At 46.5% G+C, this 24192-nt stretch overlaps 11 protein-coding genes across 11 annotated transcripts; 6 read left to right on the top strand and 5 right to left on the bottom strand.

Moving 5' to 3' along the window:
* Nucleotides 1–96: 96 nt before the first annotated feature.
* C8R40DRAFT_1035262 (ribonucleoprotein LSM domain-containing protein) lies at nt 97–446 on the top strand (the record flags this gene model as incomplete). The annotated part of the gene is made up of 3 exons (XM_046223487.1): nt 97–129; nt 184–330; nt 393–446. The coding sequence occupies 3 exons, from the start codon at nt 97–99 to the stop codon at nt 444–446; spliced, it is 234 nt and encodes a 77-aa protein (XP_046090634.1).
* Nucleotides 447–3063: 2617 nt separating this feature from the next.
* On the bottom strand, nt 3064–3526 carry C8R40DRAFT_1065805 (uncharacterized protein; the record flags this gene model as incomplete). Its single annotated transcript, XM_046225696.1, has 2 exons — nt 3064–3285; nt 3362–3526. 2 exons carry the CDS (start codon nt 3524–3526, stop codon nt 3064–3066), a joined length of 387 nt encoding a protein of 128 aa, XP_046090633.1.
* Nucleotides 3527–4915: 1389 nt separating this feature from the next.
* C8R40DRAFT_1035011 (mitochondrial distribution and morphology protein 10) lies at nt 4916–6402 on the top strand (the record flags this gene model as incomplete). The annotated part of the gene is made up of 5 exons (XM_046223471.1): nt 4916–5012; nt 5061–5330; nt 5380–5793; nt 5845–6191; nt 6253–6402. 5 exons carry the CDS (start codon nt 4916–4918, stop codon nt 6400–6402), a joined length of 1278 nt encoding a protein of 425 aa, XP_046090632.1.
* A 372-nt stretch (nt 6403–6774) lies between these two features.
* C8R40DRAFT_429377 (uncharacterized protein) lies at nt 6775–9148 on the top strand. Its single transcript, XM_046235041.1, has 2 exons — nt 6775–9096; nt 9147–9148. Exon 1 carries the CDS (start codon nt 7088–7090, stop codon nt 9068–9070), a length of 1983 nt encoding a protein of 660 aa, XP_046090631.1. The 5' UTR covers nt 6775–7087; the 3' UTR covers nt 9071–9096; nt 9147–9148.
* Nucleotides 9149–9672: 524 nt separating this feature from the next.
* Nucleotides 9673–10345, bottom strand: C8R40DRAFT_1035220 (Rdx family-domain-containing protein; the record flags this gene model as incomplete). Its single annotated transcript, XM_046223484.1, has 4 exons — nt 9673–9741; nt 9795–10011; nt 10080–10087; nt 10160–10345. The coding sequence occupies 4 exons, from the start codon at nt 10343–10345 to the stop codon at nt 9673–9675; spliced, it is 480 nt and encodes a 159-aa protein (XP_046090630.1).
* On the top strand, nt 10108–12390 carry C8R40DRAFT_429483 (P-loop containing nucleoside triphosphate hydrolase protein). The gene is made up of 9 exons (XM_046235042.1): nt 10108–10525; nt 10594–11025; nt 11077–11188; nt 11243–11388; nt 11438–11508; nt 11569–11659; nt 11720–11832; nt 11903–12046; nt 12102–12390. Exons 1-9 carry the CDS (start codon nt 10450–10452, stop codon nt 12318–12320), a joined length of 1404 nt encoding a protein of 467 aa, XP_046090629.1. The 5' UTR covers nt 10108–10449; the 3' UTR covers nt 12321–12390.
* On the bottom strand, nt 12243–13697 carry C8R40DRAFT_429296 (uncharacterized protein). Its single transcript, XM_046235040.1, has one exon. The coding sequence runs from the start codon at nt 13619–13621 to the stop codon at nt 12461–12463; it is 1161 nt and encodes a 386-aa protein (XP_046090628.1). The 5' UTR covers nt 13622–13697; the 3' UTR covers nt 12243–12460.
* A 27-nt stretch (nt 13698–13724) lies between these two features.
* Nucleotides 13725–18436, bottom strand: C8R40DRAFT_1140055 (clasp N terminal-domain-containing protein). The gene is made up of 11 exons (XM_046229466.1): nt 18286–18436; nt 18168–18229; nt 17638–18117; nt 17088–17582; nt 16977–17033; nt 16770–16916; nt 15020–16721; nt 14658–14968; nt 14477–14608; nt 14185–14430; nt 13725–14127 (listed from the first exon to the last, which is right to left on the bottom strand). The coding sequence occupies exons 1-11, from the start codon at nt 18338–18340 to the stop codon at nt 13858–13860; spliced, it is 3957 nt and encodes a 1318-aa protein (XP_046090627.1). The 5' UTR covers nt 18341–18436; the 3' UTR covers nt 13725–13857.
* A 48-nt stretch (nt 18437–18484) lies between these two features.
* On the bottom strand, nt 18485–19805 carry C8R40DRAFT_1244255 (uncharacterized protein; the record flags this gene model as incomplete). The annotated part of the gene is made up of 5 exons (XM_046233604.1): nt 18485–18900; nt 18953–19033; nt 19082–19218; nt 19269–19351; nt 19404–19805. The coding sequence occupies 5 exons, from the start codon at nt 19803–19805 to the stop codon at nt 18674–18676; spliced, it is 930 nt and encodes a 309-aa protein (XP_046090626.1). The 3' UTR covers nt 18485–18673.
* A 51-nt stretch (nt 19806–19856) lies between these two features.
* C8R40DRAFT_1082211 (transport protein particle complex subunit) lies at nt 19857–20740 on the top strand. The gene is made up of 4 exons (XM_046227187.1): nt 19857–20159; nt 20219–20280; nt 20335–20420; nt 20467–20740. Exons 1-4 carry the CDS (start codon nt 19864–19866, stop codon nt 20557–20559), a joined length of 537 nt encoding a protein of 178 aa, XP_046090625.1. The 5' UTR covers nt 19857–19863; the 3' UTR covers nt 20560–20740.
* A 293-nt stretch (nt 20741–21033) lies between these two features.
* On the top strand, nt 21034–22557 carry C8R40DRAFT_1065798 (uncharacterized protein; the record flags this gene model as incomplete). Its single annotated transcript, XM_046225695.1, has 2 exons — nt 21034–21450; nt 21505–22557. 2 exons carry the CDS (start codon nt 21034–21036, stop codon nt 22555–22557), a joined length of 1470 nt encoding a protein of 489 aa, XP_046090624.1.
* Nucleotides 22558–24192: the final 1635 nt, after the last annotated feature.

Here is a 24192-nt window from a genome sequence, read left to right as displayed (position 1 = left end):
CAAACAACCACATTTGGCCATTTCTTCGGTTATACTTAGGTTCCTAAACTCACGGTCAGTCATCAGTCGGACTCAGTCACTCTACGCTGCATCGCGATGTCGAAAGCTTCTCAACCCGAGCTCAAAAAAGTCTGTCCTCATTCTTATCTGGCTTATTACCATCTTTCTCACAAATGTTCCTAGTTTATGGACAAGAAACTTTTTGTCCAACTCCAAGGTGGAAGAAAAGTCTCTGGCACTCTTCGTGGATACGACCTTTTCCTTAATCTTGTGATCGACGACGCGCACGAAGAGAGTGAACCAGGAAGTAGACATCCTATCGGGACTGTTGTGCGTAATGAGAGCCGTCATTCATCCTTATTCGTACTCATTGAAGCTCATTTCGTTTTCAGGTAATAAGAGGAAATAGCGTGACAACCATGGAAAGTCTTGAGGCGATTCGTTAGCACCTGTGGACGCTCTATCTGTAATCTCAAACTGATCAGTTTTCTGTACTTTGATGCTGTTTTTCCCTGCATTCCCGGTTTCCCACTATTTTCAGCGCTGTTATCCTCGAACAAATCAGCGATATGTATCGATCAAAATTCAAGTCGGTTATGCATCCAGAGTCCAGGCTAGAGGAAGACCAAGATTACACCAAGATGTGGACTGAGATAGCGGAGACTTTCGTTACTGATTACCTGAATTTTGAACACTGTCGGTAACACTTGGAAACACACCGTCCGGTAGCTCAGAGCATAGACCTTTCATCACGTAGCATTTGTCCTGCTTAGGCCGTACCTGGTCGAAGTTCTGACCTATTTTCCTCATGGCGCGTTCCACAATCCTCGTTCCGAATAATCGTTTCTATCATTCAAAACATGTAATTACCACGTTGAAGGGTCTTTCTTCATTGTTGGGAACGATCCGTTACCCTTGGGCTACGTATCTGCTTGATTCACTGCTTTCTCTTGGAGTGATGTACTTGCACTCACTGGATAAGTATTTATATTCCCCTAAGTCAGCATTCTGTATCGATTCTGTACTCAGATCATTTACTCAAATTCAGTAATAAAACCAGCTTTGACACCCTCGAGTCTCGCACGACGCCTACGGTGACGTAAGCAATTCTGTTGAATTTTTCCTGTTCTTCCTTTTTTGCAACAACGTGCAGAAAACAACGTGCAAAATTCAGAATCGAATGTGAGTAAATATCTGTATATTTGCCGCAATAAATACCCAATGAATTCTCTTCTGTCAAGATTAACATGCTCTGCTCATCTTGTTTATCTTCCACCCAGGAATCTCCGACACTCCAGCAGTCCATAGATAATCCTCGCTCAGCGGCCTCCGCAAATCTTCTGATAAAGAACCGGTCAGGCTATGTTCCACCTTCGATCTAGTATTCGCCCCTCCTTGCACTCTCTGAAGATGCTTTCAAGTCTGTGACAATCAAATATCCCAGTTAGAGATGATGCTGAAGAATCTTACAAAACAACGCGCGGAAATAGTAGGAAATAGTACAATTAGTGAAGTAGAGCCGTTTCCTGTTTTCTCCCATCCTTAAACTACCATCTGAGATTCTGAACGTGATTTTTCTGACAGTAATTGCCTCAGAGCGAGGAATAGTTATCAGTAAAGATCGACAGAAGGCATCTGGCTCGCTTTTCCGACTATCCTGGGTTTGCTCCTGGAGAGACCATATTCTTTCTCGTAACATTTTTTGGTCTTCCCTCGAAATCGACATCCAAGCCGTACGCTTGCACTTTGAAACTATTAAATGCGTCGACCTGTGTACCTCTCGTTCCGCAAACGCAGCACGCAACTCCGGACATGAATCTTCCTGGTTTTACCAGTGATTTTCAGTTGCTGATGTGCTTGTTCAAGCTTTCTGGAAGATGTGTTGGTTTGTGTCTGGACTGGAGCGATGTTGGACAACAACCGCCAAATCGACACTGGCACATATCGACACTCTGATTGCAATGTTGTCGTCCCTGCCTCAGCGCATGGAGTTCCTCCCTCTTGGGATAAATTGACCATTATATCGAACAAATTACATCCTATTCCAGCTTCATTCTATTGCCTATTCAACTTTTGCCCCCCCAGCCTCGACTCTCTATCTTTGTTCTATGACGAAAGGAACATGGATTGAATTACCGAAGTCCAGACGATGCTGAAGGTTTCAGTGTCACCTCTACAAAAACTTTCACTTTTCGATTTCCCGGAACAAAATACAGTCCAGCTCATTAAGGACCTACCGTCGTTGTTGCGCTTGTGTATATCCTCGGAGACAATGTCGAATATGATATTCAATCGTTTGATGGTAGAGCAAGACATCTGCCCCGCGCCCAAGCTTGAAGTCCTCTCTTTCGAGCTTGAAGGCATTGGATGTCTGGGTCTGCATCTGTCAAGGACCATTTTATTGAGGTTTGCTGTCGAATGGTGGCATCAAGGCGGGATATAACTCGGGACCTCTGAAGGAGCTTTCGCTTCTTCTGCCGTACGCTCCAAAAGAACTTCTATTAACTCTCGAACGTCGATTAAAGATGATTGCTCCGGAATTGAAAGTAACGTTCAGACAGATGTATTTGGACACTTGTAAAATATTGGCCAATGTCCTGGACGGTTCGCCTTTATAATAAAGAGAAATCGGTATAGAACTTTCTCTTACCATAAAATCTTGGGACTGATGAAAATCATGGCTAGATTCCGAATTGGCTACGTGTCGAATGCGAAGATATGTAAGTCTTGTGAGCTCTTATGAGCTTCGCATGAATTCATCTGTGGGTGGGGTGCAAGCTATACATACATATATTTATTCACTCGTGTTTTCAACATACCCGGCCCTACCGCAAAAACATATCTTCACGTACTACATACATAGTACAAGTACAAGTACAACCTGTCGCGTGCACATGTAGTAAAATCATATCGCGATTTGCAAATGGTAAGTACAATCTCAAAACTTGGGGGACTAGAAAAGGATATTCTTGAAAGTTTGATCACCGTGTCTTGAGCTGCCTAACCTGCGTCAACTTTTGAAAAAATTGCAAGCAAGAAGTGAATTCGCCTACAGAAATCAATTCAGAGACCCAAAATACTAGCATTGCCAGTCACAGTGCTGTTACTAGTGGTCGACCTCGATACTACACAGTCGCTGTTTGGAGAACAACTGAAAGACCCAATAGACGTCCCCGTGTTGACGTTGATGCACTCCGAGTTCCCTTCTCCAGAGAAAAAGAAGTGTTCACCACCGCAACCTTCGTCCTCGTAAAATGTGACACAGTGTGTACCACTCGCAACAACCTACAACGTATGGCAAGAAACAGTCATGCTGTAGGTAAAAATTTGAGAATCATAACAAGTTTGGATCCTGACCAACCTCGAAAGAGTGGCGACCTTCGAAGCCATCACACCCGTTGTCGCAAGGTACGTTTAGACCTTCATCACCGTCGCAGGCATTCCCACTCCAAGCTATGAAGTCTCCAAAAACTTTGGAGTAGGAGATCGCGGCAAGGATAGTGGCAGAGAACGATATAAAATGCATGATATGTAGTATTGGTCCACGTATATTAGAAAGCACCTTTTATAACAGTCATGTTAAGGTCTGGCGTTGGAAACGTTCGATATGCTTCCTTCTTGTCTGCATGAGGTAGCTATTTGTGTGTTGATATATTCCTTGCAGAGTTTGAACCCCAGATTTCGGTGAATTTTGTGGTGGGCTAAAACCAGCGTCACCGTTGAATAGCATGTATCAAGAAAGCAAATGGAGGAAATATGCCAGGACACATAGTATTGTGTGCCATGTTTTGTAATCAAAGTGAATAGATTGCAAGAGATTGCAAGCTACCTAAGTACTTCAGGCATGATGAGAGGCTATAATGGTTAGGCACATTTTCCAGGTATTTCAACTCAGCGTTAAAAGGGTTTGAGATCTCTGGTAAGATACAGCAGAATTTGCAGTATGGATGATTCTACATTCTTCCTCCGCCTCTTGTGCATGCATTATGCTGTACGTACCTTCCAAAATCTTGGCATGTAGTAGTGAGCAGGCGAGTACGCCAGCCAATTTGAGGTCCAGATTTTCAACGGTCAATTGTTTGGTCGCCGAATAGAAAACCACTAGGGACGATGATCAAACCTTGGCCTTCAGAATCACTGTTATGTCTGGAGCAAAACCAGGAGGGGTCTCAGCATCAACAAAATACCTGCCATAGTTTTGTGCGGTTTGGTTTGCTCCCCGGAAGCACGGTGTCTATCTAAACAGAGCTTCGGTTTGTCTCCCACATACAGACAAAATATCATGACATCGTACATAGTGAGGCTTGGGCCTGTTAAATGGAGAATCTAAAACAGCCGAATACATATGCACATGTTTTGCATAGAATATGGTTTGAGTAGCAAGTCTGAATGATTATCACCAGTGACGATTCGAGCAGAGTTTTTAGATGAATTCACATACCTTTCGCGGGTGCCTCAGGCAGCTGACATTAATCATCGCCGTCGTCACTTGGAGCTACGCGATTTATGCGAGAGGCTAGTGTGAATTTATACTTGAAATCTATGCTACTTGTCGAGTCCACGGATGTCATGACTGGCTGCGTTTGGACCTCTATTGAGTGCGTTCAAGGTTTCAATCCACTTTTGAGAGATTATCATGATATCAGGAGCCCAAGAACGTGTTCAAGTCTAGAGTTCAAGTGCAAATAGGTGTGGCCTATCGTGATTGAGGTTGACCTGAGAGAACGTTGGTCTGATTTCCATCGATCGAGGTGAGTTCCGAGAACAACACTGACTCCTCATATTGTCCAAGCCCAGGATTCAACTTTGCATGGGCATTAGACTTGTGTAGAGTTGCGGCAGCGCGTTACAGAGTTAATGGATGAAACCGTGGGACTTCGGTAGGCTAATTAGGAAATTTGTCTTTCAGTCGGCGATGCATCCTTTCGCGTCTTATGTTCTCCGAAATTACTACAAAGCTACGGGATGGAACGAAGACAACCTGTTCACCAATTTGACACGCTCCTCCGATGGTATGCGTGCATAAGCTTCGGATGGCAGCCACTCACCTTCTGCGACAGCCATTCTTGATTTTAATGTCCCAAAAGGACTGCATCTTTCGATATCCAAGTCTCCCAATGCCTTGTTCAAGACAACGTACTCTATGAACGCGATGCCGTCGTTGAATGGCTCTGTGGGATACATATTTACCTCTTGCGATCTCAACGTGAAAAATTCCGGAGACGTCAGGTTCAAAGATATGGTTGAGCGGTTCAGAGTCTACGACCAGCCCCGGAGACCGGAAGGTAAAGGCGAAGAATGGCTTGCAGGAGAGAGAGTGGATACCCGAGGTTCTTGCCTTCGATCCACGTTCCTTCTCATTCGATGCTCACAATTCAGGAACAGACTATCTGATGTATGGACGTCTCTATATCCCTACCGGCCGACTCGATGCTCTATACTCTACAAGGCTTTCTGCAAATTTACAAGGAATTGTCGCCGCAATATCAGATCCACCATCTCCGCTCTCTGCTCAAGCCAACGTCAGTAATTTGATGCTATCCCTACAACACGATGTAGGCAAATGGTGTACAGAATACACGTATAGCGCAGAAGACTCTATGTGGGGTATCAAGGCTTTGCATAATTTTGGCAGAATCGCTGGGTCGGGAAACGCTGCAGATTCGTCACAAACACCAACCCGCGTTGGTTTGAAACGTATCGACGAAGAAGACGCTGTCGAAGGTGGACTCAGAGGCCGGTTGTCCGCAGGTGCAGAAATTTATCTTAGTGCAAAAGAGAAAAGCGCTGGAGGTAACTTTTATCATCCTTCGTGTTCGCGAGGATTGACATATTCGCTTAAAGTCTCAACTGGCATCAGGTTCTCAACAATTCCAGAGGCTAAAACCCCTTCTACTGGAGGTTCTACATCAATTATAATCCCCCCTCAACCACCAACTACGATAACGGCTTTGTTTAACCCTATGCTTGGGCACCTCTCAGGTGCATATTCTGCGCGTGTTTCCCAAGACCTTGCGCTCTCATCGCGCTTCGACTTCAATGTTTATTCATATGAAAGTGAATGGACAATGGGAGCTGAATATTGGTTAAGGAGGGACAACGATCCAGACAGTGAACTCTCGTCTCCCGCAGTAGAATCTTCCAAAAAGCGGATACACGGGGTGGTGAAAGCCCGGGCTTCTACGAACAATGTTTGTACTTGTTCTACTATCCAATTTACAGCAGCACTGAATGCCGCTCCATTGTTATCAGGATGTCGCAATTCTTTGGGAAGGCCGAATGCGAAATATGCTCATTAGTCTCGGGGTCATTGCCGATTTTTCAAGCCAGAGTCGAGTGAAGCCAATTCGTGCCATGGGTATGGAGTTAGCATACTTTAGCTCAGATGATTCAGTATCATAGTCATGGTTGTGCACTAGAGTCTGTTAGAGGGTAACTAAGTAGCATGAAAGGTTTGATATCTGGACTAATACACTATTAAAGTATGTTTATTGGATTTAGCCTTTTGAATTTAGGTGATGACACTGAGGCGGGTGTTAGGGAACTTGCCAGCTTAAGTGCACTCAAGGAGCCACCAGAATGGTGTTGCATAGGTCATGTCAGAAGTCTCACTGTTGCCGGAACCACCAGTAAGCTACCAATACAGACCAATACGGGCCAATCACAAAACCCTCCGATCTTCATAAAATGCTGCCCACTGACACCTAGACCAATGGGTGGGGAATGAACTGGAACAAAGAATATGGCCAATGACATGGTTATCAATTTTCCTCCATAAATTTACATTAAATTTGTGTTTTGCAATAACCAGTTATAGTGTTTCGAAGGTGGTGGAACCTCCAAAATCCATATATTCAAAATATGGTGATTATATCAATATGACTTTCCCGTCTACGTTACCGCACTCAGTTACAATTGGGTTTCGAACCAAGCCTAGCTCCCTCAGGCCTCAGGCTCCAGTACTGAGCGCTGAACGTGAACTCTGAAATCTGAGTTTTGAGCTCATGATAGAAAAAAACATTTGGCACGCAGTCGTAGCGTGTGAATATATATTTTGCATTGACAGTCCTTCTCCGGGACCCCGAGCATGAACCAATGTTGGTTCTTTCCCCCAATGTTTCGTGCAGCATGCGGCCGCGGGTGCTCCTTGCGGGTTCGTAACAGACAATATACCACTGCTACTTTTCCAACCTGGTCTACTCTGAATCACGAGATACCTGCCCCTAGCTCTTTCGCTCATTCAAAATTGAACAACCTACTTGCTTCATCTAAATCTGCACCTAACGACATATGGGCCTTTTATAATGATGTCCTAGATGTTTCAGGGCCTCACGAGCTCGATTTATTTATACACCAGAGGGTTTTGCAGCGGTGTACATTATCCATGGAACAGATGCGTAAAAACTCCCGGCGACACTACTTCAGCATGGCGCGGCCAGTCCCGGGACATATACACGAAGATCGCTTCCAGAATGTCATTCGCAACATCCTGTCTATTGGATACACGCCCTCGAGAGAGGACTACCACTTCATTCTGGGGCAATTCGCTGCTGTCGGACACAGTATTGGCTCAATGGGTGTGTACAACGAAATGAGGGGGAATAAAGGTTGTCTACCGAACAATGTAACGATTGCATTGGTACTACAGTCGATTGCGCATAGGCTTGGCCTGCCGGAGCGCAAGGTGGATAGACAGGAAACAGCGAATCGCGCGCGGGGACTTCTGAAGCAAATATTAGACGACATGCGGAGCAGGGGGATCCCATGGACCAATACCAATATGGATTTGACAATACGCATCATGAAGTATACGTCTGACGAAGAGAATTTTGATACGTTACTCAAGCTTGGCTATGGTATCGACCTTCGGTATCCCGACAGGCCAGTACTTGACGATCAATCTAGCGCACTTCTGCCTTTCACCCTCCACACACTAAACACCGTCATCAACATGTACGGTCTCGGAGGGAATTTATCCAAACTCGTACAAGCGTTCGAAGTGCTTACTGTCCCTTTACCCCATGCCCAGAAACATTTCTCTGCTTCGTTCGAGGACGAAGATGACTTTGGTATTGTTCCTCCGGAATCATCCCTCTCTTTTAGGTTTCCCTCGGCTGAGCCCAATACCACCACCTACACATTCCTTCTTCGACAAATTTCTCAACACAACAAAGCCCATCTTGCGCGACACTATCTTCTTCAAGCTATAAAGCATGACATAGAGGTTTCCCGTGATCTCCGACGAAAGGTCATTACCACACCAAACCTCGAAGACGTTCAGGCTCCGCGTATAGCTATCAACCGAGCCATGCTGGTTCCCGTGTTTGGCTTAAGCAACAGGAACAAGAACGTATCACTCATGAGATGGCTCCATGACCGTATTCCATCTATAATTCGAAGGAAAAAAGCCGACATTTTGCATTTCTCTAATTTCATTAAGCATTTGGAAAGAGTGGGCAAATGGCCACCACCACCAAAGCCTAAATCATACCATACCACTCGTAGAGTTCCAGTCTCAACTTCAAAAGACTACATCGATGTCGACGGCGTACGCTGGCATCGTGCTGATGTTGAAGATGTCCTTGCTGTCGATCCGAGTATCCAACAACCTGTACCAGTTTATACTGTGAAACCCATCGATCTACGGCTTCACCTTCGTATTCTTAAAACCGACGTCAACGACCTTACCGTATATTACGGATATGTCCGGTCGGTACTCGCGCGCACGATTGAAAGAGTGAAAGACAAACTCGGTCGTAGGGTATGGAGAGGAAGGAACATTTATCTCAAAGACGTCACGTTAGCAGGCGGCACGGCGGCACATCCCAAATCAAGGATGAAGGTCTCGAAGGATACGTGGAGGCAAATTGTTGGTTACAAACCAAAGCTTAAGACTGGGTTTGCGCGACCCCCGTCGCATTTTCATCACAAGGTCATCAGACATCAGTACTGGCGGGAGGTGAAGAGCATTAGAGAGGAGCAGGCGAAAGGGAGCTCTGCAGGTCACTTCACGCGGTCGGGACAAACTTCAATGTTGAAGCCGCCAGGCGAAAAGGGTAGAGAGTGCTAATCTGATTCATCCTAATCAGTATAGAGGTATGCAAATTTTCTTTTCATTTTTCACGAGTTCAAACTTTGTCATACAGATGCACAATACGTTAAGCGCTGTCAGTCATCTAGAATTAACGGTGCTTCCGTTTTCGATTCTCACTTCATGTTGTGCGCATCTTCAATTTGTTGGCGGATCTCCGACATATGAGGAGGTATAATTCAGTCGTGTAGTTTTGAAGTCCCACAAAGGTTTTATTGCCGTTTGTCTATGAATGGAGGGCACATGGACGATAGCAGACGACAGCGGGTGAAGGTCGAACAGACGAGGTTGATGGGGTAGCAAGGTTAATGATAGGAGCCATCGGAAAATCATCGCGCACTTTTGTCACCCGTAGCCGCTTATTCCGGTCTTGGTCTCCTATACATTATTATTACTACTTGCTATGTTTATGCGTAGCTAGCGATGCAGTTCTGTAGGTGAATAATTGAATGAACTGGAATTGCAGTAATCCAATCGCCTTTTCGTCTCCAGAGTCGGGGTTCAGCAACAGTGAGACTAAGGCTGCACAATCTATTACTGGCTGTTGCACTAATGATCTAGTCTTTCACTATGCTTCTCTTTCAATGATTTCCTTTGTCTGAATGGCCCAGTGACTTGCCAGGCTGGATCTTATCCCGAAGTCTTTGTTTCTAGGGACCGTGTAGGTTTAACAGGCGGTTGTCCATATAAAAAACACACATACAAGAACTTTCAATTCTGGAAATCCTCCCTCCACTTTCCGATCCCATAGTAAAGTGTTTGAGAGACTGTCGGTTTGATTACTGGCAGGTATGGTAAGCCATACCCTAAACCGACCCGCTGTTTCATCGGTGTTGCGGGGGAGAAGAGAGATACATTCAATTAGAGGAGGTGGGAAGGTGAGTAGGAGCTCAGTCTGAGTCCAGGTGGCACGATGAAGCCTATAGACCGAGGTCGCCATCGATGACGATGATGAAGGTGAAATTGAAATAGAATGTATCTTACTTACCAGCGACACTAGCGAGCGCAGAGCAGGTCAAGAGAAGCAGGTCAAAAATACATATGTATAATGATACAGTAGAGACTAACTCTATCGCAGAACTCGATGGTAACGGTTGTGCCTTGGAGAGGTTTTGGGAATACGAAGGTCGCCGGATTGAAGGGATCATAAGCTGGAGAATTAGCAATAGACTGTTCGAGTTGCTGATCTTTTGTTTCTGGAGCTGCACAAGGCTCGTTAGGAGCGCATGAGGCATCAGACGCGGGAGCTTCCATGACTGTGTCAAGCAACTTAGCAAGACTTATTCATTACTTAAGCGCTCGGGATTCTAGACTCACGTGTACGCGTTTGACGCGAAAGCGGCGTTGAGTTCTGCTTCATGCCCCCTGCACCAGATATAATCATGCAATCTTCTCAAACGACGGAACTTCAGAGACTAAGATGGCCTGTACATGGTGCGCTGCTCATGTTTTATGCTTCCATGCACCAAGCATCCTTGTAACTAATTGCGCTGTATCTTTAGTGGAAGTCCGTCTAAAGTCGCGATCAACTTCTCGATTTGAAACGATACGCACTCATGTCCAAGCCTGGATCACATCTTTTGACCGCATAAATCTTTCATCTTCTCTAGATGGCTGGGAAGACGTCCCAGAACTTGCTGCGTCCGTCGAACGAATCGTCACATCGGAATCTGCATGTCCATCTCAATCACTGTCCGTCGATGAGATGGCTTTGCAAATTCACGTGTATCAGCCTTGCGAATCGGATGCCTTCGAAGAGTTCTCAAATAGTACTAATGAAGATGATGACGAAACAATGGCCGCTACTGTACGCGAGCTCCCGAATCGGTCTTGGGAAGGGTTGTGGGATTCATTGATTTATGAAGACAACATCAAGCTGAAATTGTTGGACTATATCCACGCAACTTTGGTGTTTAGTGATGCTGAGGTTGACTGTAAGTTCCTATATATTTATAATGCTGGAAGGGTACTCAAATATCAGGTAGTTAATCTCGTGTCCTGGAATCGAGTGGTTCTGCTTCACGGACCTCCTGGAACCGGGAAAACTTCCCTTTGTCGAGCTCTGGCGCAGAAGCTTTCGATCCGGTTATCACAACGGCGAGCTTAATACTATGATTTGAATGGCTCCGATCTAATACTCGTATTTTCCAGCTACTCTCACGCGCGCTTACTCGAAATCAACTCACATTCTCTTTTTTCAAAATGGTTCTCTGAATCAGGAAAGCTTGTACAGCGATTGTTCTCCAGTATATCCGAGCTTGCGGACGAGGAAGACGCGTTCCTTGTTGTTCTCATCGGTAAGCTGCACTCATGCTGCTGATCGTTGCAGTCTGACTCGTACCTCAGATGAGGTCGAATCATTGACAGCTGCTCGAGCGAGTGCCATGGCGGGCACTGAGCCGTCTGACGGTTTACGTGTAAGTAATTCTGCAATCTATTTTGATGCGTTCGCGTCACGATTTCATCGTTTATTGCAGGTAGTCAACGCGCTCCTGACTCAACTGGACAAATTGAAGCACCGCAAGAATGTTCTAGTGATGTCGACCAGCAACTTGGTGAAAGCCATCGGTGTGTTGTTTATTTCTTAAGTTTCACATCCTTTACACGTCATATTTATTTGGATTACAGACAGTGCCTTTGTTGACAGAGCAGATATAGTTCAATATGTCGACCTTCCTCCTCGCGAAGCAGTTTACGAAATCCTCCGCACCAGTTTGTGCGAGATCATCAATCGAGGAATTGTGTCTTCCACAGTAGGGACCCGATATACTCGTTGAATCATTCGACTGATTTCAGATTGGTAATTCATAGAATGTCCCTAGTCTCCAAGAGGCCCTCATATACGAGCGTACAGCTCCAGCTCATTCTTCTACGATGATTTCCAATGGGTCCGACGCTCACGAAAAGTCGAAACTACTTGGATTACGGCTATTGACGTTGGCTACGCAGTGCAAGGTGAGCTTGAAACAGCAGATGTGTTTTAGGACGATGTCACAACTTGAGTATGTAGGCCCAAAAAATGTCCGGTCGTGCGCTTCGCAGACTTCCTGTCCTTGCACTTGCACGCTACATCGGTGCAGAGAGTATAATCTCGTCTGACAATACTGAGATAAAAGGAAGAACCAAGGTGAATGGTTCTACCGGAAGCGGTGCAGATATCGACATGTGGCTTTCTGGAATGGAAAGTGTTGTTGTAGATCAGGGGAAACAAAGAGAGACTTTGCTTTGAGGTGTTTCCCAACAGGTTTCTTCTCGTGGAGGATAAATTGCATGAGTTCCTCAAATTCATCCTGTGCATATATGCATCTATTGTAGAACAAACGACATGTTGTACCATCGCTTCACACTGTATTATCCACGTATTAGTTCTTAATACCTCGTCTCTTTGATTAGCAGAGCTACAAGTCGTCTCCTCTGTAAGGCTAGCCTCTCCAACCTCTTCGCCATCATGTCAAGGACCTGCGCCATTTTCTCCTCTTCCATAGCCCGAGCCTCCAGAAGTTCTACAAACTCTCGCTGTAATACTCTCCCAGGTTTTGGTGTACGACGATTCTGGGAAATCCGTGCAGTCCTGGAAGTTTGGAGCAAAGGGCTGGCGGGAGTCGATGGAAGACCAAACGAAGCTGTTGTCTTTGCCAATGGCACTGCTTTTACACCGGAAGCGGTCTCTGCTCGTATTCCCTGTATAACGCATTGCGAATTGGGGGTCGTTGTAGAGACAGCTGAAGGATCGGCAGCAGAATTCATAAAGAGCTGTCGTTGACGTCTGTTCTGATGGGACTCAATGGCAGTGAACGGCGTCATGGAAGAAAGGCAGGCTCGAATATCGGGTACCGAATCAAGATCCACGCCTTCGATGTGAAGACCGGGGGTAGAAACGACGTCCAAATAAAGAGGAGAGCGTAACATGCGGACAGGTGTTTCGTGGGAATCGGTGCAAGGGATACGTGCAGTCAATGGAGGAGTGAGAGGATAAATCAAGCTTGAAGGTCCACCTGCTTGCGGATTTGCACAAGATGTCTTTCGAACGTTCTGGAGTTCCAGACTACTAGGAATGGACAGAGACAAAGGTGAAGCAGAGACGGCCTCGAAGCTCCCATCTGAACTGTAGAAGTTTGGGGACGGCGAGCGCAGCAGTTGACGGAGAATGGATGGACTGAGATTGGGAAAGTACTTCACACGTAAAGGTGTACTGAGAAATGGATTTTCTGAATGACTGGGACGTAATGGTGAATTGAAGGCTGCAGAGTCCTGAGGTGCATTTCTTTCATGGGGTGGGTTCAAATCCTCGACAGGGCGCAGAGGAGTTTGGGGAGTGAAGGCATCTTCATCCTCAGAATCACACTCTTCATCTATATCGTAAGTTTGTAGTAACAACCTTGCACTATCTTCATCAGCTTGAATTCCGGACAAAAGTTCATAGAGTAGCTCTTGTCGGCTAGATGTGATGGACGAATTTGATCGTCGGAAGTTGACATGTGGGCTCTTCTTCCAGTCCAAATTGTCCGGACGTGCTGTATATGTTGTCATGGCACGATATCAGGAGGAATGCCGCCAGTAAAGGGGAAAATTGGTCGTGTGAAAAATATGATATTACTTCATTCTTCATTACACGGAATACATAGAAGAGAATAGAAGTTCAGTAGGTTTTATTAAAATAGCATACGTAGTTCATATGCATATACGTAGGGTTAATACAACAGCAAAAAGCGATCGTCAAAAATCAGAGATACTAGACGAAGAAAGAACTTTGATTACATCATTATTTAACTAGGCTGTCTCGGAGGGGTGCTCGTCCTGCTATCCAATCTTCTCATCTCTTTCTCAAGTTTGTCGACACCAGTTCGACCGAGAGAATGTGACAAGCCTCGAGCACCATGTTTATCAAAAAGATAGGTAAGAAGATTTTTTTTCTCGTCTGCCAGACCGTCAAGAAGGGCGAATAAATGTGTTTCATCACGGAGAACTAGTTGCGCAGAGATAATGGCGGCTGCTGCAGCTTCCCGAATAACGAGCGATTTCGCATCGTTCAGACCCTTGCAAGAGTCGATCAGTACACAGATCAGGAACTGCTGCACATATAAATTGCTTACCGAGATTAATGTATCACGAAGGCGAGGTAGTTCCTCTTCAGCTATTTCGGCAGGGAGGCGAAGTATGAATTTTCCAAGGGCAATCAGGCCGAACGCATACGATGCAGCCTTGACCTCTACATCGCCTTGTAATGGTGGTGCTTCGGACTGAAAAGTACGAAGACTTGCGTGCAACGTAGTCAGACCATAAACAGGCTCGATGCGCGCAGTGAGAACGTCCCGGATAGTGTTGGTAGCCTCGAGGACCTTGAAAGCATTTAGCAAGACTCTGCATACGCAGAGCGCGGCTTACATTGAATTTGTTGCAGTATCTGACTCGCAATAGCAGAGTGAAAACATCACCCTCCCGCCCCTCAAGATGTATCGATTGGCTTTCAAGCATTTGCCACAAGACCATTAGGCCATGTTCTATCTGTATCTCATCCTATCGGAAGATTGAGGTGCCACAATGTACACGAAGAAAGAATACAAACCTTGGTAGACACCATATAACTACCAAGTGCGTTGAATAATTTGTCGAAGTTGCGGTTCTTCTCCCACATATCACGATGAAGAGTGGGGACTGGGCCAGAGCTTGTGAACGGAGATGGACTCATCGGATAAAGCGAGTCGGGACTAAGTGGGGATAACACATCAATGGCGGGGTTCTCTATACACAGGAAGACAAGCTTTTGTAACGTGGACAAGTGTGGATCTCCTTCTTCTAAAACGGAAATGTAGTTCTCGAGGTCCGTCTGCGCATTGGACGATTCAGCTATACCGAGCGTAATTCGTTGGCTAAGTACTACAGAGGGAATGTGAGAGAAAGCTTTCTGAGAATGAGGAGAATTCTTACAGGTCTTCCGTTTCAGCCACCAGCCGGTTTCCTTTGAGCGATCTTGCAAGACATCAAGCAGTGACGGAGCTCTCCCGTTATAAGCAGGACTATCTTGGAAAAGAGCGGCCTGCCGCATGACAATCGAAGCCCGGTTCTTTGGTGTCACAGGAAATTGAGCAACGGAGACTGGGGGAGGTTTTGATTTTCCAGGTGTTGAAAGCCCATTCGAAACAGGGCTTCCCACGAGAAGCGAGGGTGGCAAAATAGGATGAGGGATATCATCCTCAGGCTCAACCAATTCCAACAACCTCTCTGCAGCACTTTCTGCTTGCTCCGCTCGTGCCCTCAGAGCATCTTCGACCACTGGTGCACCACCCCCTTGCGCCAATTCTGTCACAGAGTCCGTGGACAGTGCATTTGAAACACCAATTATAGGATTCAATTCTGCAGAATTGGGAGAGACAGAATGTACTTGAGAGTCGGAAGCAGGAGGCAGATGGTGAATTTCATACGGAGCCGAAAACGACATCAGGTTGATCGAATGTTCGTCAGAGTCACTGTCTCCATCTGGGAGGGGGATTGCGGTGGCAAGGAGAAGAGAGTCTTCATCAGAACCGTTTAATGTTGGCATCAAACTAGACATCCGAGCTGCCGCAGCAGCGAAAGCAGGTTGGACTCGGGAGACGGACCGATGCGGAGGCGACTCAGTAGAATGAGGCGAGGCCGGGAGGGTGGTTTGCATGGCCCTTCGTATTGTTGTTGGACGAGTTGGGGATATACCAGTAGCCAAAGGGGATGAGAGTCGCCTTGAAAAGCTATCTGAAACAGGAGACGGGGGAGAAGGAGGGGAATCGGAGCGAGGTACCGGACGCGACGTCGAAGGCGTAATTGCAGTGGTGCTGATTGAGCGGGGCATTGTATTGGAGATAATACGCGACCTAGGAGGGCTTGGACCGGTGGAGGTGCGCAAAGGAGAAGAGGGACGAGAAGGTGGACTTCGGCTTGTGCTTTTCGACAAACTTGGCGAGGCAGATCGCCTGGCTGGAGCGATGTGAGATGCGGAAGTAGCTTGATGCCGCAGACTTGGAGGAGCAGTCGCAATTGCCTTAGCCTTGGCTCGGCTTGCAGCAATCGCGGCGGCTACGCTCGACTTCTTGGCCGGCTTTGGTGTTGTTGGCGGCAAAGATAAGGCAAGTTCTGGGTTGGGACAAACTTTCTCGACCTCCTTCCGCGCAAGCGGAGTCAAAGTCTCAAGGATAGCTACTCCACGCTCTCTCCAAATTTCATTGAAAGACCAAAACGCTGCTCGTGCAGCGGCTTTGACGCCTGCATTAGGGTCCCCGAGGGATTTTTTGATCGCGCTTTCCAATATATCTACTCCACCGAATGATTCTATCGCACTCTTGGCACGATGACCATGAATGTCGATATAAGCTTTGAAGTGTCCCATCGCAAAATTTCGTGCTTGAACGTTCTTTTCCTTCGATATTTGCGAAATGAGCGAGATGAAGATGCGTGGGGTACCGGAAGAATACATGATGAGTGAGTTTACAGCAGCTTGCGAACGGTCTGCGGTTAGCTTTTTGGTGAAACCTGCCATTCTGAGGAGGTGTGTGAGGAGCAAATCGCACAACGGATCAATGGATGTCCCAAGAGCAGCAGCAAGCTCTTGATAGAGCGCGCATGTATTCGTACACACCGTCGTACGCAGACTGGCCAGCTGACATGATTGTTAGAGATACGAGGTTAAGGTCCATCGCTGACGTACCGTCTTCAAAGACCATTGAATGAAGCTTTGTTTAAGGCAAGCCAGGAAGGAGTCGAAGTATTTCTGGTGAACATCACCTTTCAACATACCCCGTACTCGTAAAATAGATTGTTCCCGAGTCGACCAGTTATGCTCGGTTTCTTTGCCCTGCGAAGTGTATCACACTGGTCATTTAAATCACAACGCAAAATAGGAATCAAGTTTTACCTCAAAGGCTTTCTCCATGCCTTGAAATTCATTCTCGAGATCACGAACAGAAGCAATCTATGCACGCAAGTCAGGATTTGCTCCTGAAGGAACCGGACGTGAAATACAAACATAGACGGGCTTCACTTCTGACGGTACTTCAGTAGTAGGTGTCGGAGGCATTGAAGAGTCCAACGCTGCAGCTCGACTGGGGGGCCTAATGATACCAGATTGACTAAGTGATGGTGCTAGCGGAGTAGGGGCTCCCGACGCCTTTCGACCTTGCAATGCCAAGCTGGGAGGAACGTAGCTGATGGGTTTACTATCTCCACTTTCCGAGCCAGACGGACTCTGCGGATTGCTGTCGGCCCCATTTCCGTTCAGGATTTTCGACAGCACACCGTCGACAATTGTTTTACGCACGCCCTTTTTTGACATCTCTTTCTTCAGATCTGCACGAGCAGCATCGGTCACGGAGGGTCCGGAAAAGAGTTCGATGACAGATTGACGTGCGCAATCGCGTACATGAGCGTCTGTGTCTTCCAAGCAATCAACCAGCAGTGGAAGGTAAGGGCGTAGCGGAAACATGTGGTGTTGGCGTCGAATTTGTACCAGTGTCAGAATAGACTAGATCAAGTAAACATCAACGAGATGAATCCTATCGGTCACGTCGAAAACACACCTGTTCCCTGACCTTCCATACTTTGCTACTCAGACCATTTTCCCTCAAGAAGCGTTCGAAAACCACCAGAGAAGTCTCAGGGCCCTTACCACTGCGCGATCCAGTGGACATGGTAGCCAGCGTTGAACCTGGGGCCCGGAAAGCGAATCCACCCAAAATCACTAATGCTTCGCGTGCCTTCGTCTGAGCTTTCTCTTTATCGCCGAGCCTCTCGAATAGACCTCCTGTAGGAAGAAAGGCATTGAGCAGTTGGCGAAGAGCGTAAGCATCGACGATGGAGGATGGCGAAGTAGAAGAGGTGGAAGAATGAGCTGATGATTGGCCGTTTGCGGGAAGGCGTGGCGGAGGGGCGTTCAAAGGCCGTGAAATGAGGAGAGGAAGGAGTGTTGGTAATGCGGACAAGGTGGCAGTCGTAAGGTGTTGATTCGAAATCCGTAAACAGGATTTGAGAACATTAATGAGGGCGTCCGGGTCGTTGATCTTGGAACATTAGTCCAATATCTTGTATGATTGATATGAACGAGACACACCTCCAATCCTTGTTCAGCTTCAACTTGAATCTTCGTCAAAGCATCGATTTTGACGTCGACATCTTTGGTGAAAGCATTAGCAGGATTCCAGGAACGTTGCAAAGAATTTTCAGGTCACCGTTACTTTTGCAATGACTGAGCAATGCGTCAAGCCTGGAGTCATCAGATTCCATTGGTGTGTTGGATCGAGGGACAACGTCCCAGTTAAAGCAATAATGGGTCGATTCAAGTTTGAGTGTGTGAAATTTACGACGCGTCGTAGCAATTGCCCACATTCATTAGTACGTTAAATAAAACTAAGTTTCAATCAAGGAGTTACAACTTTTCGAACGTTCTGCATACATCTTTTTTTTTGAATTTTTCATTAATCACAAGTAAGTAAGGCTAAGTACTAAGGCGCGGGGTGCTGCGGCGACCAGCTAGTTGTAACCCTGGCTCATCGCCCAGCGGCTCCATTCTCTGGTTCTGGGTGATGTGGAAGGTCTGTAAAGGATGCTCTGCATACATCAAAGACCAAATCTCTTGAGCAGATAGTACGCGATTCCCGCCAAAATACCAGCTACATGCCCCGCAGTGTCTGTTTCCCGCCTTTTATCTGACATGGCGGATATCACATCGAATACGAAGACGCCTGAGACGAATAACCATGCTGGCACGGGGATGATACCGTAAATTTGGAATATCATCTTTGGAGCAACACAGGCAAGGAAACCATTGACCGCGAAAACGGCGCCTAAAGCAAAGAGTTCAGCGAAGTCACACTTCGAACATGTAACTAAGCCTACCGCTTGCGCCTAAAGAGCTGGTATCACGATGCTTGATCTTGTTGTGCCAGTACATGCTTCCGAAACTGGAGACGAGCCCTCCTGCGAATACCTTTGAGAACGAAGTACGAAATAGCAGTCTAGACATACCTCCGATGTACAAACTCAAGAATCTCCGAGGCCCTAAAATTGAGAGAACAGGTCGGGCGAGAAAATAAAAAGTGAACATGTTAAACAGGATATGCTGGAATCCCTGATGAGAGAACATGGCTGTCGCAGCGGTCCATCTGTAGAACAGACATCAGAATTGCCATGGTGTAGAAACCAAAACTCCTACATTCTACCGGAGCTAAAGTTCGTCCAACTGGTGGTAAAGTTTTCTTGCATCCAAATATAAGATCTCGGATCACGTTCGATTTCCTGTTTCGAAGTTGTGTCAAAAACACCGTGTAATCAGCAGTTAACCACGTACATATCTCTTCTGTGCTAACTGCCACATGATAAAAACAGCTCCGTTCAGCCCAATGATTCCCCAAAACACAACGTCTTCAGGAATTCGATCGAGAAAATCAAACGGACTTCGTTTGCTTCCTCCTCCTCCTCCATAGCCATGACTTCGTGAAGGTGTTCTTATTCTGCCAGATTGCTGTCGAATTTTTAGCCAGGCGGATTTGATACCAAGCTCATTTAAACGCGTGTGATGAGCAGCATTGGATGTAGACGGCAGTGCTTGGGCGCGAGAAGTTGACTTGAACAGGAAATGCCACCGACAAAGATGTGGAATAGTTGATATAGATGGATTAGCTATTGAAAGACGTGTCCCTAAAAGACTGGAACGCAAACTATGTTGATGAACCCTAGAGAGAAAGGACATTTGGTCCTGTTTACAATTACATGCGCGCAAGTCAGCCGCGTTAGCGCCCAACTCGGAAATGTCACATCATCTGTTCATCCTTTCGCCTTCAGATACGCCAATATACAATCTTACTTACTCTTCGACAAAACCTGCGCCAACGATAACATCTCCGCTTTCTTCAAACTTACCTACATGGTCAACATCAGCTTTCGCTGGGACGCTCACTGCCCTATCAGGAGCATCGAGCACAACACAACACACGACTGGCGGAGGAGTGCGAATTGGAGGCGGTCAAGATAGACATGTTATTCAGATGATTGCCAATGCAAGCCTGGATGCAGTGGAAGACGTAATGAGGAAAGAGGGTACGATGTAAGCCAGCAGGTATCAATATGATTATTCGAAAAACACAGATCAGTATATCCGTGTAGGTACCTCAAGAGCGTTGATAAATTCAACGAATGGACTGTGTCAGCCTTCATTACACCTGGAAGTGAGATTGGGATTCAATTCTTCGTTAAGACGATTAGTGATAGTAATTTTCTAGACACTAAATTCGTGCTCCTGCACGAAGCCAAGAATGACGAGGGAATCAAATCTTTCTTCCTCGACGTCTGGGAGTTATATGTAAAGGTAAACCCGAATTCGGACGACCAACAGCCACTGATGTGCGTTTTAGACGATGCTCAATCCATTTCATTCGAACCAACAAATGATACGGAGTTCTACGTTTGATTCTCGGGTACGGGCGAGTGCGAAGAAATATTTGTGATCACAGGGTAATGAAGCAAGTTCACCCAGTGCTTTGTCGTCTTCTTTCATAGGATAGTTATGATAAAGAACTTGAAATTTAAATGAAAATCTGGACATAAAGAACTCCAAGCTTTTCGAGGCTTTGTTGTACATGTACATTAGTTCGGCGTTCGTGCTTTGTCCATGAGGCTGTGCTGTTTACTTAAGCCTGACACTTCCGGTGGAATCAAGGCTAGAGTCTTCACTCTAGTCTCTCGTTGGGTGGTTTTTTGTTTCTCTGTTTTCCTCGAACAAAGTCTCTTCTTTTTTTACCTTCAAGTTTTTATTTCCTTCTGCACCGCCCAGTATCCACTTGCGTCCCTTCACAAGTATGTGGCCGGTCCTTTATCGTTTATTGCCAACCTCTGACCGAACTTTTTCTAGCTGTATCGACTTTTTCACCTTCAATAATCTCCGTTAATCGACTCTTATCTCTATCTATCGCTTGACAACCATGACTACCGCACCCACATCGAACTCCAGAGCCTCTCTTTTGTCTGGTCTCCGCACAGGCGGGGTACGCTCGTCTTCTGCATCGATTCCTCATACTGCTGCTCCTGGCGGCACTTTCAACATCCCCAGAATCGTCTCGCACGCGAGCTCTGCCCAATTTATCAACGAGGAACCAGAATATCTTCCAGAAATGACTTCTCACAATATATACGCCAACAACCACCACGGCGGAAACAGGATCCCCTTGACTGCCGCTGTCGATGGACCCAACAACACATTTTCTCAACACCAGCGTGGCATGAATCCTAACGTTACACCGTTCAGCCCCAGCTTCAACCCCAACTCAATGAGCCAGGCCAATCAAGCGCAGCAGGCTTTGCAAATGCAAATGATGCAATTGGAGATCTTAAAGATTCAGGTATTTATCTCTACCCGGATAATATCGTGAAAAAAAGTACTAAGAGTTGTATAGGCTGCTCAGGCTCAACAATACCAAGCTGAGATGCTTGCTCAGGCGCAGCGCCAGCAGCAGGCTCAGAACAGGCGCTCCAGTCTTGGTTTCAACCCTCCTGCCACCGCTGGACCTCTTTCCACTGGTTTCGACATTCGAGCTGCCACTCTCAACGCCCAAATGCGCCGTGCTAATCAGGCTGAACAGCAGGCCCAACTCGGCGTGGGTTCTGATGAACATGTTCCCATGACCGCTGCCCTCGGAGGTAAATTCGGTAGCCGAAACATCAGTTTGAATGTTCCCAACTCAGTGATGGCGAGATACGATGATGGTGGTGAGGCTACCCTGCCTCCCACTCCGAGCTCTACTACAGTTATCAGTGGTGGAACATCTCTTGGACACCCGTCGTCCAATAACATCAGCGGTAGTACCACTCAGTCCAAATCCGACTCGGCTACTTCTTGGAGACGTGGAGGTGGTAAAGGGAACTCTGTCCTAGCTAACCGCTCTGTCACGTCTCCCGCTGTTAAAGTGACTCCCCCTCCGTCCGAAGGTACTCCTCCTCCTGGTGCAGCTTTCTCCGCTGCTGTAACTGCATCCAAGTTCCGTCCGCAGCCGCTCCGTTTCAGTGTTGTTGCACAGCAACCCCTTCCTAGTGTAACGATTGACACCTCGGAAGTTAATGATAACGATGACAGTTCGTCCACCAGCTCCGATAAGTCCGTCGGTTCTCATTCGTCTCCTACCACTCCCCACTCGTCTTCTTCCAACGAGATGTCTCTTTCGCTGCGCGAAGAAGCTTCCAAAAAGTTGTACGAAGGTTTAGGAATTGGTAGGCCAGCATCGGCTGTTTCCAATAAAGACGCTCCGTCGCAGCAGTACGCGGAGGCTCTCTCCAACTTGGGCTCCCATCGAATGGTGAGCCAGCCTTTGAGGCAACCCCGTGGTCCCCCTTCAGGACTGGATGAGTTGCAGCCAAAGAACTTTGCCACCAGGATCAGACGTCAGGCTATTGGTGGACTCGGCATGCTCATGGATGCTAGGGAACGAAGAGATATTGTTGAGGTCTATTAATTGCCTTCACTAAACCAGCACCCAATTCGTCTCCAAAGGTCTTTCCTGTTATCCATCTTGTTTACTTTTACTTTCTCTGCGTGGACGTTTAGTCCTCTCTAATGATGATGACTCCCCTTCTACATTAAGGACTCTCCTTTTCTTCTTCCTCTTTCTCGTATGCGGTTAGTCAGCGATAGATAAAGATATTCGATTGTGAGGTTTCTTGTCACTATGATACGACCCTCCCGAATATTCCCCCTCGAAATATTTCACATTCCTTTTTTCCATCCTTCGTCCAAGCTTTTCATTACTGTGTATGCAGTTCGATGTTGGAGGTATGTTGGCCGAGATAGCTCCTCAGGAATCCTTGAGGCATCCCTATTGCTGCCATGACTCCACGTCGTTTAATCGTTCACCCAAAGCGAAAACATTTGGGATTTATCCTTGATTTCATATCATCCATTTCCACCTACTTTTCATTGTCCATTGGTTCCGGTTTGGGAGTCCTTTGCATGGGGAGCAGTGCTTCTCTAAGGTCAGTAGGGCAGTCTCTTCAGGCCCCCCTTTCCAACATTGTTTCGCTACATATGTTTTGTCTAAAACCAACCCTCTTATCCAACTTGTTACCTTTGTCTCTCCCTTGTTTGTACTTAACCATCGTTATCTCGAACTGGGTGGAGTCCACCGAACTCAATACAAAGTATATATTGTAAATGTATGGTGTTGAATATATTTATTTATGAATCAATGAGCGAGAAGCCACACTGAGCAGTGAGCTTGCAGTGAGCAGTATAGATAGATAGATAGATAGATACGCGGCTCCGTCTAAGACGAGGTCCCACAAGGGAACAGCCACCCCTCCCCCAACACTGCTTTGCATACAGTAGACTCACAGCTGATTCCGAAAGTCTAGGACGAAATCAGCCTCCTCACATTGTTGGAGCACTATTTAGCCTTGTTTGTGGACGAGCTTAAGCGTATAGTTACTAGCCTCTTTCAGAAACAAATCCGAGCAAGCAGCTCTGTCTTTCTTACATAGAGGCAGCCCTAGTTTACTCCAACAATGTAATTACAACAATTCTTTGCATCCATCTCTGGGTTAATCTTCATTATCTGGTCTACATCCACAAATAATGCTAAACAGTGCTCCAACGATGTGAGGAGGCTGATTTCGTCCTAGACTTTCGGAATCAGCTGCAAGCCAGTAGCTTCGGATGTTGACACTTTGGAAACTGGCGCTCAAAGGTGTCAGCGAAGCGACCGGCACTTTTGGCAGGTCGGGTTTTTATCACGTGCTTCTTTTGACTTCAACAAAATTTCGAAAATAGGCGTGTCCTGAACATCAATTAAGTGAGTCCGCATATCGCTTCTCAGCAGCAGACTGGTTCGAGTCTATGCATACAGCTGATTCCGAAATTCTAGGATGAAACCAACATCTGCACATCTGCAAAACATGTATACTCGCCAGAGCAAGGATACTAGCTGGAGAGCGCTCTCCAGCGACGAAAGCACCCAAAGCAAAAATCAAAGCCTGCTCTGGGTGCTTTTGCTGCTGGGAAGTGCTCCCAAGTGCTCTGAGCTGCTTTCGGCTATTTAGCCGAACATACAGGTTTTGCAGATGCCTATGCATCCATCATCTGCAAAACCTGTATT

Source organism: Lentinula edodes (genome assembly GCF_021015755.1).
Source record: "Lentinula edodes strain Le(Bin) 0899 ss11 chromosome Unknown C8R40scaffold_3, whole genome shotgun sequence".
Classification (NCBI taxonomy): Eukaryota; Fungi; Basidiomycota; class Agaricomycetes; order Agaricales; family Omphalotaceae; genus Lentinula; species Lentinula edodes.
This window is presented reverse-complemented; position numbering and strand designations above follow the sequence as displayed.

Coding starts and splice junctions, on each gene's coding strand:
- C8R40DRAFT_429377 (XM_046235041.1), top strand. CDS start 7,088: ATGAACCAATGTTGGTTCTTTCCCCCAATGTTTCGTGCAGCATGCGGC.
- C8R40DRAFT_429483 (XM_046235042.1), top strand. CDS start 10,450: ATGCCCCCTGCACCAGATATAATCATGCAATCTTCTCAAACGACGGAA. Junction 11,389..11,437: donor GTTCCTTGTTGTTCTCATCG/GTAAGCTGCACT, acceptor CTCGTACCTCAG/ATGAGGTCGAATCATTGACA. Junction 11,660..11,719: donor CAACTTGGTGAAAGCCATCG/GTGTGTTGTTTA, acceptor TTTGGATTACAG/ACAGTGCCTTTGTTGACAGA.
- C8R40DRAFT_429296 (XM_046235040.1), bottom strand. CDS start 13,621: ATGACAACATATACAGCACGTCCGGACAATTTGGACTGGAAGAAGAGC.
- C8R40DRAFT_1140055 (XM_046229466.1), bottom strand. CDS start 18,340: ATGGAATCTGATGACTCCAGGCTTGACGCATTGCTCAGTCATTGCAAA. Junction 17,583..17,637: donor TATGGAAGGTCAGGGAACAG/GTGTGTTTTCGA, acceptor TACTTGATCTAG/TCTATTCTGACACTGGTACA. Junction 16,917..16,976: donor GCATGGAGAAAGCCTTTGAG/GTAAAACTTGAT, acceptor TACACTTCGCAG/GGCAAAGAAACCGAGCATAA.
- C8R40DRAFT_1082211 (XM_046227187.1), top strand. CDS start 19,864: ATGTCACATCATCTGTTCATCCTTTCGCCTTCAGATACGCCAATATAC. Junction 20,160..20,218: donor ATGAGGAAAGAGGGTACGAT/GTAAGCCAGCAG, acceptor ATATCCGTGTAG/GTACCTCAAGAGCGTTGATA. Junction 20,281..20,334: donor AGCCTTCATTACACCTGGAA/GTGAGATTGGGA, acceptor GTAATTTTCTAG/ACACTAAATTCGTGCTCCTG.